Below are 14859 nucleotides of genomic sequence, written 5' to 3'. Positions count from 1 at the left end.
ACATCAAGTAATATCGTTGGTGATGGAAATTGTGGTCTCCATTTTTTTTTTAAATGTAAAAGGCGCTAGTGTCAATCAATCTAGACTAAAACACTGCCAACACTTGTAAGGAAACTTGTCGAATACAGAACCTATGATGAAATTCTATGAAGTTCATGCAAAGCAAAGATTTTTTTCAATAGTACAGATACAAGTCATATTTTGATGTTTAGAATTGTTCGGATAGTGTTTTGACAATATCACTGCATTTACATTGTCAAAATGTCCCTTAACATAGTAAAACAGATGCCTATCTTTCTACCGTAATACACTTCACATGCACCCCACTCCATATCTTTCATTCACTATCTTTATATATCCAGAACATTCTATTTCTGAGGTAATTGAAAGTTATTTTGTTCATGTTACTCAGCAGCAGCATATTAAAAACCAGATGTGTGGACACCAATCAATAGCCTCGCTCAATAAACTGTCAGAATTTCAGATTATAGGCCTAACATGCTGTAACCTTCAGTGACTCCCAGTCAATATGGCAGAATGTACTAAGACACCCATACGTTAATATATTTGATAGTACATGATAGTACATGATAGTCTACTACTGTACCTGAGCCCTTGACCCGGTTTGGTGGAAGTAGTTGTTGTTTTTATGTTTTGGCCCTGGCCCTGGCCCTTGAGAAATCAAGTCATGTTTAAGTTCAGGGCGCACCGATAGAACCAATATCCACATCAACATTTTGACACTCACATAAAATGGCTCAAATGTTATGTTGAGCTATAACTTTTTCACAACCTGGCCTCAGAGCATTTCATATTAGTACGTATACTACCAGTCAAAAGTTTTAGAACATCTTCTCATTCAAGGTTTTTTCTTTATTTTTTACTATTTTCTACATTGTAGAATAATAGTGAAGACCTGAACTATGAAATGACACATATGGAATCATGTAGTGTCCAAAAAAGTGTGGAAAGTGTGGAAACAAATCAAAATGTATTTGATATTCTTCAAATTGCCACCCTTCGCCTTGATGACAGCTTTGCACACTTTTGGAATTCTCTCAACCAGCTTCATGAGGATGCCTCCTGGAATGCATTTCAATGAACAGGTTTGTCTTGTAAAATGTTAATTTGTGGAATTTATTTTAATGCGTTTGAGCAATCAGTTGTGTTGTGACAAGGTAGGTGGGGGATATATAGAAAATTGCCCTATTTGATAAAAGACCAAGTTCATATTATGGCAAGAACAGCTGAAATAAGCAAAGAGAAATTACAGTCCATCATTACATTAAGACATGAAGGTCAGTCAATCCAGAAAATTTCAAGAACTTTGAAAGTGCAGTCGCAAAAACTATCAAGTGCTATGATGAAACTGGCTCTCATGAGGACCGCCACAGGAATGGAAGACCCCAACTACTCAGAGGAGTCCTTTATGGTCAAATTGCTTCAAAGAAACCACAACTAAAGGACACCAATAAGAAGAGACATGCGTTGGCAGAGAAACACGATCAATGGAAATTAGACTTGGAAGTGGAAGTTATGTGCTTTGGTCTGGATTCTAAATTGGTGATTTTTGGTTCCAACCACTATGTAATTGTGAGGCGCGGTGTGCATGAATAGATGATCTCTGCATGTGTATTTCCCACCGTAAAGCATGGAGGAGTAGGTGTTATGGTGTGGGGGTGCTTTACTGGTGACACTGTCTGTGATTTTGAATTCAAGGCACACTCAACCAACGGGCTACCACAGCATTCAGCAACAATACACCATCCCATCTGATTTGGGCTTAGTGGCATGTCATTTGTTTTTCAACAGGACAATGACACAACAAACCTCCAGGCTGTGTAAGGGTGTAAGGGCTATTTTACCAAGAAGGAGAGTGATGGAGTGCTGCATCAGATGACCGGGCCTCCACAATCCCCCGACCTCAACCAAATTGAGATGGTTTTGGATGAGTCGGACCGCAGAGTGAAGGAAAAGCAGTCAACAAGTGCTCAGCATGTGTGGAAACTCCTTCAATACTGTTGGGAAAGCATTCCAGGTGAAGCTGGTTGAGAGAATGCCAAGAGTGTGCCAAGCTGTCATCAAGGCAAAGGGTGGCTACTTTGAAGAATCTCAAATATAAAATATATTTTGATTTGTTTAACACTTTTTTTTTTGCTTACTACATGATTCCATATGTGTTATTTCATAGTTTTGATGTCTTCTCTATTATTCTACAATGTAGAAAATAGTAAAAATAAAGAAAAAGATTAGAATGTTTTAACATTTTGGACCGGTAGAGTACGTAAATACGAGACACTCAATTTAGTATGATATGTTATATTTGGTATGGTTACATACGACCAATGGTTACTTAAGGCAAAAACTATTGAAAGTAGGCTGGTTGCGAGTTCAAATCTTATCACAGACAATTTTAGGTAATTAGCAACTGTTCAACTGCTTACTACTTTATATCTGTTTTAAAACAATTTAGCATGTTAGCTAACCCTTCCCCTAACCATAACCCTTTTACCTAACTCTTCCCCTAACCCTAAACTTAACCCTTTAACCGAACTCCTAAACGTAACCCTAACCCCTAGCTTAGCTAACGTTAGCGAGCTAGCTCGATTTCGTAATATATCACACGTTTAGCAAATTCGTAAAATATTGTGCGTTTTGCAAAAACATATAATACGACTTGTAATTCATAACATATCATATGAAATGGGTTATGGACATCCACAAATTAATACATACCATACGAAACGTAACATATCATAGTAAATCGAGTGCCTCTGATTTCCATACAGAATAATATGAAATGCTCTGAGACCAGGTTATGTTTTAACCATAGAATTATAATGAACAAAAATATAAACACAACATGTGTAGTGTTGGTCCCATGTTTCATGAGCTGAAATAAAATATCCTAGAAGTGTTCCATAAGCACAAAAAGCTTATTTTTCACAAATGTGTTTAAATTCCTGTTTGTGATCATTTCTCTTTTGCCAAGATATTCCATCCACCTAACAAGTGTGGCATACCAAGAAGCTGATTAAACAGCATGGTCATTACACAGGTGCAACTTGTGCTGGGGACAATTAAACAGCCACTCTAAAATGTGCTGTTTTGTCACACAACACAATGCCACAGATGTCTCAAGTTTTTAGGGAGCGTGCAATTGGCATGCTGACTGCAGGAATGTCCACCAGAGCTGTTGCCAGAAAATGTAATGTTAATTTCTCTACCATAAGCTGCCTCCATCATTGTTTTAGAGAATTTGGCAGTACGTCCAACCGGACACTCAAACACAGACCACATGTAACCACGCCAGCCTAGGACCTCCACATCTGGCTCTCAAGTGGTTGGGCCTATGCCCTCCCAAGCCCACCCATGTCTGCACCCCTGCCCAGTCATGTGAAATCCATATACAAGGCCCTAATGAATTTATCTCAATTGATGGGTTTCCTTATATGAACTGTAACTCAGTAAAATTGTAGAAATTGTTGCATGTTGCGTTTATATTTTTGTTCAGTATACATATAGGATCATATAGGCTTCATAAGATCTCTGTGGTTTCAACTGCTGTCTACCAGCTATGCTATGTAGTACCCTAGTTTAACCACTGAATCAGTCATTTGCAGTTGTTCACAGTAGAGTCCCCGTTAAATAGCTAGATGATGCAAATGTCGGTAATTGAAGCAAAGAGGAACATATCTGACCAATGAACGCTTGTGATTATCACCAATTATTATTGTTAAGTCATGTTTTCTCTCGCCGCCACTTGTTAATTCCTTGTTTCCTTTCTAATAACCTTCACTGTCACTTACCTCCTTGTCTGGGGTGTTGGGATCCATTTCTAACGGCCTCCTCAAAAGCTCTACGTACGTCCCAAATGACATCCTCCTCCCTATATAGTACATTACTTTCAACCAGAGCTTACATTTGGATCAGTGTGTGATATGGTACGCAACCAGCCCAGTTTCTGTCCTGTCAGTAGAGGAATACCGACCGGGCACATTAGATTTCGAAAGCCTTCTTAAACCGTAGAGACGCTCTTAGCATTTTTGTGCTTGTCTAGATGCGTGCCAAGGGAGGCGTGCTGTCGACGGCTGGAACCACCATATATTATTCACATGCAAGTAGATAACATGTTTAATCTTAAGAGGTTACAGAGGAGTAAGGCTTGTTTTTCTTCTCCGAGCACACTGCTTTCACCTCCGCCCAAATCCCCGGGAAGAACCTGTCACCGACTGTGTCCGCTTCCTCGCCCGTCAGAATCATAGAAGCTTTCGCACACGTTCTGTTTTTGTTATTGTTCGTGTACCGCACCCTGAATCTTAGCCTAACCACTTCCACCCAAGTTGGTTATCTTAATGCTTTGTTGCTTTCGTCTAGCGCTTGACACCAGCGCCTCTCTTAGAATCAGTATCACATGCTATGGTCAAATCACTCTTTTTAAAAGTATAGACCTATTTCAAACCTTATCTCTACTTTTAACAGTATCTGTGTTTTTGTTGCATGCTAAATGGAATAAGATTATATATGTTATCATATAAATGGTATTAGAGGGTTTTAGAGAGAATAAGTAAATCTTCAACACTCTCTAAAAATTATAAATTCAAGAGACACTGTCATTGCTCCCCTTTAGATAAACCTGTGTTTTGTTGTAGTCCGAATAAATGACGTGCTCCGTGTATTACATTAGTATGAGTAGGATTTAAATTCAAATGTAATCTTTTTATCAAGATGGCCAACTTGAAATTTACTCAGTCGGCGGTCCAGGATTAATCGATCTTGAAACAGAATCACCTTCGGCAAGGGATGCACACTATCGACTCATACGCTGCATCGCTTCATAAGATTTGAGTACAAACCAGTTAGGGTATAATTAGTTTAGAACGCAGATGCATTTTAAATCATAATGTCACAGATCGAAGATATCTCCAGCGTCCGAAGTAATGAAAAAAATATTCTCATGTATTAATATTGATAGTCATTGTTGTGTTCCCGGGCCCCAGCTGCCAATAATTATGCTTGCACTATTTATCAAAATCTTTTAATGTTTTGTTGTTGTATTAGACGTCCATATTAATGTTATTCCTTAACCACTGATAGCTCGGAGGAGATGGGATGGATGCAATAAGTGGATGGAATGTATTGCTTTTTGTGTTACATTGATTTTGGCACTAATTACATGCCTTTTGTAATTATGTGGATAGCTGGTGTAATGAGAAATCATTGTGTGTGTATGTACATGTGTCTGTGTATGTTGCAAAATTATATTAGGCTCAAACTTTGTTTTTTATGTATTTAATCAACATTGACAGCTACAGTGAGCTCCATGTATTGGGATAGTGACAAAATGTTGTTGTTTTGGCTCTGGACTTTGGCTGTGATTTTAAATGATAAAATGACTGAGGTTAAAGTGAAGCTTTAATTTGAGGATTTTACAGCACTTTTTTTTTTACATAATCACCCCAATTTTAGGGGACTAAAGGCATTGGGAAAAATTAACTTGTGTATTAAAGTTGTAAAACTGAAGTAATTGGTCCCATATTCATAGCATGCATGACTGCATCAAGCTTGTGACTTCACAATCTTGTTGGATGGATTTTCTGTTTTGGTTGTGTTTCAGATCATTTTATGCCCAATAGAAATTAACGGTAAATAATGTTGTGTCATTTTGTTGTCACTTTGTATTTGTCACGTTGTGAATAAGAATATAATATTTTTCTACTTATGTTTACATTAATGTGGATGCTACCATGAGTGCGGATAATCCTGAATGAATCGTGAATTTTAATCAGTGGCATGAGTATCATTCACCCTTCATTCATATCCGTAACCATGGTAGCATCCACATTAATGTAGTAGTCTTATTTACAATACAAGTGACTCCAAAATGACACAATACATTATTTAGCATTTGCTTCTAATGGGCACAAAATGATATGAAACGCAACCAAAACAAACAACAAATGCATCCAACAAGTTTGTAGAGTCACAAGCTTGATGTAATTATTGCGTACTAGGAACATGGAACCAAATACTAAACTTTTGACTAATAAATAAATAAATTTGTCCCAAGACTTTTGGTCCCCTAAAATGAAGGGACTATGTACAAGAGTTGCTGTAATGGTTCACCCGATATGGATGAACATGCCCTCAAATGTTATTTTATTAAGAAAATGTATATATTTAACCTTAATTTAACTCGGCAAGTCAGTTAAGAACAAATTCTTATTTACAATGACGGCCTAGGAACAGTGGGTTAACTGCCTTGTTCAGGCGCTGAGCGACAGATTCTTACCTTGTTAGCTCAGGGATTCGATTTAGAAAACTTTCGATTACTGGCCCAAAGCTCTAACCACTAGGCTACCTGCCGATGACAGTCTGCACTTTAACCTAATAGTCAGTGTATCATTTCAAATCCAAAGTGCTGGAGTACATAGCCAAAACCAACAACAAATGTGTCACTGCCCCAATACTTTTGGAGCTCACTGTATTTTCTCTGTTCCATTTCTAACGCATTGTAAACTTTGTTAATGTCTTGATCATTTAAGTCAAGGTGATTTCCTTCTTTGTCCTTCTAGTTGCAGTAGTCCAATACTGATGTCCCATTCATGCCAAAGTAACTCTCTGCATTGTCTTTCCTCCATTTTGGCTCCTCAGTATTCCTGTGCCCCGGCTTGCTGCGAGGGGTGTACCAGAGCGAACACCTCTTTGAGTCGGACCACCAATCCGGTGCCTGGTGTAAAGACCCCCTCCAGGCCTCGGACAAGATCTACTACATGCCCTGGACGCCATACCGCACGGACACGCTGACCGAGTACTCCTCCAAAGAGGACTTCATCGCCGGGCGACCCACGACCACGTACAAACTACCGCACCGTGTCGACGGCACAGGCTTTGTAGTATACGACGGCGCTCTGTTCTTCAACAAGGAGCGCACGCGCAACATCGTCAAGTTTGACCTGCGCACGCGCATCAAGAGCGGCGAGGCCATCATCGCCAACGCCAACTACCACGACACCTCGCCGTACCGCTGGGGCGGCAAGTCGGACATCGATCTCGCTGTAGACGAGAACGGCCTGTGGGTCATCTACGCCACGGAGCAAAACAACGGGCGTATCGTCATCAGCCAGCTCAATCCCTACACCCTCCGCGTGGAAGGAACCTGGGACACTGCCTATGACAAGCGCTCGGCCTCCAACTCCTTCATGATCTGCGGGATTCTCTACGTGGTGAAGTCGGTATATGAAGACGACGACAACGAGGCAACAGGGAACAAGATTGACTATATCTACAACACGGAGCTGAGTAAAGATGGCTTCCTGGATATCCCCTTCCCCAACTCGTACCAGTACATTGCCGCCGTGGATTACAACCCGCGAGACAACCTCCTGTACGTGTGGAACAATTACCACGTGGTCAAGTACTCGCTGGACTTTGGTGCCTTGGACGGTAGACCAGGTACGTCCACATATTCTTATTTTTTCGCTCTCCTGTTTCATGTCTTTCACTAGCTTGTTGGTAATTCAGAGAGATGTTGGTATCTTTGGTAGTTGTTATTAGTTCTCGCAGTCGTTTTGATGTCAGGAGAAGAGAAAAGGAGGCTGTTGAGGCTACAGTGTGTGGATAGAAGACATGGTTTGTTAACCTTTTCTCAAAGGTCTTTACTCTAAGTCAGTGAAACACTGTTCAGGATGTGTCCATTTTAGCACATTTCAGTGTTGAGATAAGTGTAATTGAATACAAATGGCTTCACTTTCATACTCATGGCATACGAGTGTGAGTTGTCATGTTCCTAGCTTGTTTGACATTATGATTGGTGGGCTTTATTAATTGGAGAGTAAAGAGCAGAGTAAATGAAGTGGAAGTATGTGTATTGTTACACGTTAGCACTATTGCGAGTGTATGGGTTGGTGATAATTAGCTATGGAATATGACACCTCAATGTGTCATCCTCCTTTTGCCATTTAATTAAACTCCTCGTATGAGAGAAAAAAAACAAGCAAACCACACACCAGCTGTGGGAAAATGTAATAACTGCAGTCACATTGTTGTTTTACAAGACATTTGAACTGTCTGAGAAAAATAGGATTTGTGTTAAAAAAACTAAATAATTTGTTCGCGGTCACGTGATTGTTAGTTATTTTTTTCTCACAGGGATTGTATTTCTGGGTAGTTGTGATCCCTAGTTTCTGCTGTTTATTAGATATGACATTACTTTCTATATAATTCTGACAGAAGGTTAATAGAACTACAACAGTTGTTTGTTTACCTTTTTAGTCTGTTCTCAAAGTTTGTCTGTCTCTCTCTCTCCCTCTCTCTCTTACGGTACCTGTCACCTTTGTAAAGACAGATGACTGCTCTCATTAAACTTGCCATAACTCTTTTTAAGAAAAAGTAAAAATTCTTCCCTCCGATGCTCCTTCTTTAAAAGTAGTCATCAAGCCTACCCAAAATAGTTTTGACATGCTAAGGTAATTCTTTGCGCTGGCTCATTAACAGCCTGGTCTGAAGTGTCACATGTTATTTGGCTGTGATGTCTTTACCATCCTCACTGGTGGAAATCAAATCAAATGACATTTTATTTGTCACGTGTCGAATACAACAGGTGTAGTAGACCTTAGAGTGAAATGCTTACTTACTAGCCCTTAACCAACAATGCAGTTTTAAGAAAAATAAGTGTTTCAAGTTTTAAAAAATAAATATATACATAATAATTAAAGAGCAGCAGTAAAATAGCAGCAAGGCTATATACAGGGGGTACCGGTGCGGGGGCACAGGTTAATTGAGGTAATATGTACATGTAGGTCACCTGCAGTTTTTAAATTAAATATTTTTTTTCCCAGAATCTCAGCTGAAATGCATATCGGCAATTCCACAGTCTGTTGCTGAGACTCAGATGTTTCACTTTAAAATATATGTCAAACAAAAACCAATGATTAACGTTTTTGCATGCACACCATTGTCAAGTTTGACCTGCGCGTCAAGAGTGGGGAGACCACGTACAAACTACCTCACCGCGTTGTAGTATACGATGGCGCACTGTTCTTCAACAAGGAGCGCAAGCGCAACATCGTCAAGTTCGACCTGCGCACGTGCATCAAGAGCGGACGAGGCCATCAACGCCAACTACCACAACACCTCTCCGCACTGCTGGGGCGGCAAGTCGGACATCGATCTCAGATCTCAACGTAGACGAGAACGGCCTGTGGGTCAACTATGCAACGGAGCCAAACAATGGGCGCATCATCAGCCAGCTCCACCCCTACACCCTCCGCGTAGAAGGAACCTGGGAAACCACTTATGACAAGCCCTCGGCGTCATAAGATCATGCATGATCTGCGGGAAAGGCAGCGGAGTTCTGTTATGTGACTTCACGTATACCTGACCCTAGAGGTTTCACTTCCCATAACCCATAGGGGCTACACAAACCGACATTCTGTTAGCAAATTTTCTTCAAGTAAATGTTTTTTTTGTTCTGTGGAAATTGTTAAAAGTAGTCTTTGTGCAAGTTGTTGTATGGTTTAACTTTGCAATCATTTTGTTTTTGTTTGGCATACATTTCAAAGGGAAAGTCTTTGTCTTCGCATCACTCTGTTACTGTGGAGTTGCCTATATCCAACCTAGTCTAGACATCAAAGACAGCAGAGTTCTCTTATGTGATTTGACTTATGCCTGACCCTAGAGGTTTCACATCACACAACCATAGGGTTTACACATAGGGCGCTACACATAATTGCTTCCCCTGTTGTTGTTTAAAGGAAAAATCCACCCTCATTCATTTAATTTACAGTGTTAAATAACACTGTGAGAACAATATTTTTTGTGAAAAAATGTTTCATTTTGGCGTTATAGTAAAGTGTGTAGCAACATGGAAAATCATTGTGGAAATCTGTTGCAGATCAAGTTTATTACAAAATCCACAATGCAGCTCTCGCTATGGGCTTGCTGTCTAGCTAGCAAACATTGCTACACATAGTAATACATATCAGCATGGGAAGCAGCTAGTTAGTGCAGTTTGTTAAGGTGATTTTTTTTTAACATCAATTTAGGAGTCTACAATCTCACCATGTTCAACCTGCAGATCAATGTTCTTCACAGAGTGGAGTTTGACATTTGCAACGGCAGATATACTTTTGAGGCAATGGTAAACGTTGCCCATCCTACATCAATGCGTTGGGTGCTAACTCAAACACGCAACATTAGCACAAATGTGAAATTATAAAAAATAAAAAAAATGTTTTACAAAACCTTTCCAAGATGTGAGATATTTAACTTGCTATCTGTAATATCGTATAGCTTTTGAATCATGACGTTACGTACTTACAAGAAAAATGGGCACGTTTCTTAACATATACACTGAACTGCATTGTTGGTTAAGGGCTTGTAAGTAAGTATTTCATGGTAAGGCGTTGTATTCGGCGCATGTGACACATACAATTTGATTTGAATGATTTGACTTTGAGAAGGGATTGCATGACGATTAGCTTAGCAACCGTGTGACGTAGCATGACAACGTGAACGCGATTGGTCTACAGTCTGCTGGGTTGGGCATTATATGTTACTTCATTCATTGGATTGCTTAATGCTACTTCATTCATTGGATTCCTATCTCCTTTCTATAATATATCTGGCAAGGGCACCATGCGATGCACCCTGGACTAAAGAGGCAGACAAATAAGAAAAATGTGCTAGACCCTCCGTTAAATTACACATTTCTCGAGGTAGGAATATTGCAAAAATATGATTAATGGCTCATTCGAGAGGAGACATCCTCCCGAGTTATGACGTCAGCCAGTATTGAAATCGGACATGTATGATAAACGTTTTTGCCATCTAGAAGACGTATTTCTATTAACTTCCAGTGTAGTGAGAAGAACTTTATCACTGTGCTATGTCATACTGGCCGGATTTCTGCCTGCGTGAACGTCAATAACTCCGATACACATGAAAACAAGTAAAGACCCAGGGAATCGATAGAACATCACTCAGAGTTGCACAAAAATAAAATACAATTCAAAATGGGGGAACCTTTCCTTTTAAGCAAAAACAACACTTGTTAGCCGTTTGCCTTATTAAATGACAGTGTATCAAGCAATGCTTTTACATGCATTTGGGAGGCAAGCTGCATAACATTACCTAGTGACTCTCTGCCAACTTTGGTTTCACTCCTCCCCACACATACACAAACACCCCCCCTCCCCCCCTCTCTCTCGCATAGAGTAATGAACCTTTCAGTCTCCAGGGAGTATCAGTTCAGTATCCCAAGGTGCGGAATGGGCTGACCTCCAAACGAGCGAGCAAGGAGGCTGCTGACAGAGGATGGGAAGGTAGAGGGGGGAAAAGAGAGCGACGGACACAGTTGATAAATCCAGTTAACTGATAGATAAAGTAGATGGATGAAGTGTCCGAGACAAACGGCGCCAGATAAACAGACTGATCTGGAGTGAATGACGCGCGATAGATGGGTCAATATGTAAATTGACGTGCATTATTTGGTTCCGGGATGGGATTTTTGATGTATTTGGTGCAAGGAGTGTGGTCATCATCAAATTGATCCGTATGGATTCATGTTATGAGTTGATATTATGCGTTAGCCATCATCACACTTCAGGTACTGCATCTCAAATGGATTCAGTTCATTTGCGGTAAAAACTACAGGACTGGGACTTTCCATGAAATGCCTTGCTACAGCTGTTGCGCAACACAATTGACCAGTCAACCTCACCTGTACCTTACGGCAGCGAATACATACACATGAGGGTGACATACATACGCACAGGATATGCTCTCTCCCTGACCAGAACACTGATGACGTAATCACAGGGAGCTAACACCACAGGCGAGGTGATGTTGCATAAGATTCCCACCACACAGGCTCTGTACCACCTCTACCCCGCCTCCCAAACCCCCATAGGCACGCGACGCATGAGCTGCTGTGGCGATGGAGCATGGGAAATGGAGCAGGGGAGTCATGTCAATGCCCACAGCTGGGTCTTAGCTCAGCACGCCATGCCACGCGGCTATGGGCACAGGTGTTTTGCATGGGATTCTGGGAATTATTTTTTTTCCCTTTTGTAGTGGGCTTGATTCGCGGAGGTGGTTGGGTGCATAGTCTTATATGATGAATTGTGATGCATACAGTAGGTGTGCATTGTTTCTGATTGGTTGGTGGATGAAACTAAATAAGATGGGGCGGCAGGTAGCCTAGTGGTTAGAGCGTTGGACTAGTAACCGAAAGGTTGCAAGATTATATTTGTATGTCTGTCGGCAAGGCAGTGGTACGATTATCAACAATTAGTTATAAGAGCATCATTTAGCAATAAGGCACGAGGGGGTGTGGTATACGGCCAATATACAACGGCTATGAGCTGTTCTTATGCGCAACGCGGAGTGCCTGGATACAGCCTTTACGTGTGGTATATTGGCCATATTCCACAAACCCCTGAGGTGCCTTATTGCTCTAATAAACTGGTTACCAACATAATTGAACAGTAAAAATGTTTTGTCATACCCGTGGTATATGGTCTGATATACCATGGCTTTCAGCCAATCAGCATTCAGGGTTCGAACCACCCAGTTTATAATTGCTCTTGGAGAACCGATACCTCAATCTATCCAGAGAACAGATCGAGGATAGATGACACATCCAAAACTACTCCATTCAAACCATGTTTTTCACTGAATTTGATTGAAAAATGAAATGCAAACCCTCCCAACATTAAAAAACCCACATCTCCTTGCCCTCACCTGGCATTTTCTTTCAATAAAATTTGAGAACGAGCGAGCGCAAATAAAATGAATCAAAACAGTCTTCTTTACAAAGGGGCATGCAATTTTTGGGGGGGAAAATTGCCAATAAATAAGGAAATATGAAAGTGGAAGAAAGAGGGAGGCCTGTTTTTATGTCTCTGACAGTTTTATTTTATAAGCCCACTCCACCAAGCAAAATACAAATCTGAGAAGAGTTTGGGGGGGCAGACAAGAATGAACAATATACTGTAATGTGGGAACACTTAAATGTTCATGTGAATCTATTTCTCATGGCTACGTGTAGGTTTGAAATAGCAGACTTGCCATTAATAGTAAACATACAGGTTGAACGATCTAAAGATAATGAAAGAGGGAAACAAGAGTCCGTATGAATTCAGCTGGACATTCAGGCTGTCTCACTAATACTAATCTGCCACAGTGAGCTGAGGAGGAGAAAGTCCACAAGCCTACTTAGTGCAGGCAGTCACTTGAGAGCATTTACCCTGCCTTAGGCTCAGACACCTGCTACTGGTGCCTGCTTGGTGTGTGTGGGTGTGTGTGGGTGGGTGGCAGGGGGAGGTGTATGTGTGTGTGAGCGAGCGAGCGAGAGCACATACAGTGCCTTCAGAAAGTACTCACACCCCTTGACTTTTTCCTCATTTTGTTGTTTTACAGCCTGAATTTAAAATAGATTAAATTGATGTTTTTGTGTCACTGGCTCACACACAACGCCCCATATAATGTCAAAGTGGAATTATGTTTTTCGAAATGTTTACTAATTAATAAAGCATGAAAAGCTGAAATGTCTTGAGTCAATAAATATTCAACCCCTTTGTAATGGCAAGCCTAAATATGTTTAGGTGTACAAATGTGCTTAACAGGTCACATAATAAGTTGCATGGACTCACTCTGTAAAATAATAGTATTGTCTGTAAGGTCGAGCAGTGAATTTCAAACACAGATTCAACCACAAAGACCAGGTAGGTTTTTCGATGCCTCGCAAAGAATGGCACCTATTTGTAGATGGGTAAATATAAAAAGCAGACATTGAATATCCATTTAAGCATGGTGAAGTTATTAATTACACTTTGGATGGTGTATCAATACACCCAGTCACTACAAAGATACAGTTGTCCTTCCTAACTCAGTTGCCGGAGAGGAAGCAAACCGATCATGGATTTCACCAAGAGGCCAATGGTAACTTTAAAACAGTTACTGCAGCACAGCTTGCATGGTGCCGCAGAATTCTATGGCACGTTATTTAAGTGTCAACCACTTGTACCGTTAATGCTAGTTTGACCACCAGAGGGCATCTTTGAGAAGCATTATAACCCTTTTTTGTAAGAACCTAGTATATGGGACTGATTTCAAGAAATGTTGCTTAATTAATTTGATTAATATCATGGTGTTTCTATTCCAAGAAAAACAAAAAACCCTCTAGATTTCCGTTAGGATGGAATGGAAAATATGTCACTGTACAACGTGACGGTCGGGAGTAGGCTACAGTACTGGGCTATTTAGCTAAATAATCCCTGTGTCGTGCGGGCACGCAGGAGACCGGGGTTCAATTCCCCAACTGGAAGGAAGGAGTAGGCTGTCCTTGTAAATTTGTTCTTAACTGACTTGCCAAGTTATATAAAGATTACACTAAAAGCATAACATTTCTACATTTCTACTCCTAATTGTATAACTGTAGTATAACCGATACCCAAACGGAGATTCAGTGAAAATAAAAATCTAATGGGCCAGTCCCCATGCTTGTCTCAGAGAAGCGCGAAACGCTGCTAAAATAGTTGTAGGCTATTGCTTAAAATCCTATTGCTTCTAACTTCAAGATGCTCTTTAAATAAATAAGACCTACACCACTTTTAACAGCACATTACACAACACTAGTGAGACTCATGCCGCCTATGGTAGGCCTACAGTATATTGAAAATATTACGTGACTCTCCGCCAATAATTACAAATAGAGGATTGGAGGATTCTAAATGAAAACCAAAAACCGCCTCATCGGTCCCTGTGGCGGCCGGGAAGGGTATCGAACCTGAATCTGTAGCAACTCATTTTGCACTGCGGGAGCCCCCATCCACAAAGTATCAAAACACAGAGAGG

At 40.6% G+C, this 14859-nt stretch overlaps 1 protein-coding gene across 12 annotated transcripts in view; it reads left to right on the top strand.

Moving 5' to 3' along the window:
• LOC112232768 (adhesion G protein-coupled receptor L3-like) overlaps window positions 1–14859 on the top strand; it is a 328717-nt gene that overhangs the window by 170678 nt on the left and 143180 nt on the right. For all 12 annotated transcript variants that reach the window (XM_042298323.1, XM_042298322.1, XM_042298314.1 and 9 more), the window contains one exon: window positions 6655–7455. In XM_042298323.1, coding sequence (XP_042154257.1) covers window positions 6655–7455 — 801 coding nt within the window. The remainder of the gene's footprint in view (window positions 1–6654; window positions 7456–14859) is intronic.

Source organism: Oncorhynchus tshawytscha, linkage group LG15 (genome assembly GCF_018296145.1).
Source record: "Oncorhynchus tshawytscha isolate Ot180627B linkage group LG15, Otsh_v2.0, whole genome shotgun sequence".
Taxonomy (NCBI): domain Eukaryota; kingdom Metazoa; phylum Chordata; class Actinopteri; order Salmoniformes; family Salmonidae; genus Oncorhynchus; species Oncorhynchus tshawytscha.
The sequence above is the reverse complement of the archived record's forward strand: the minus strand, read 5'-3'. Positions and strand labels throughout refer to the sequence as shown.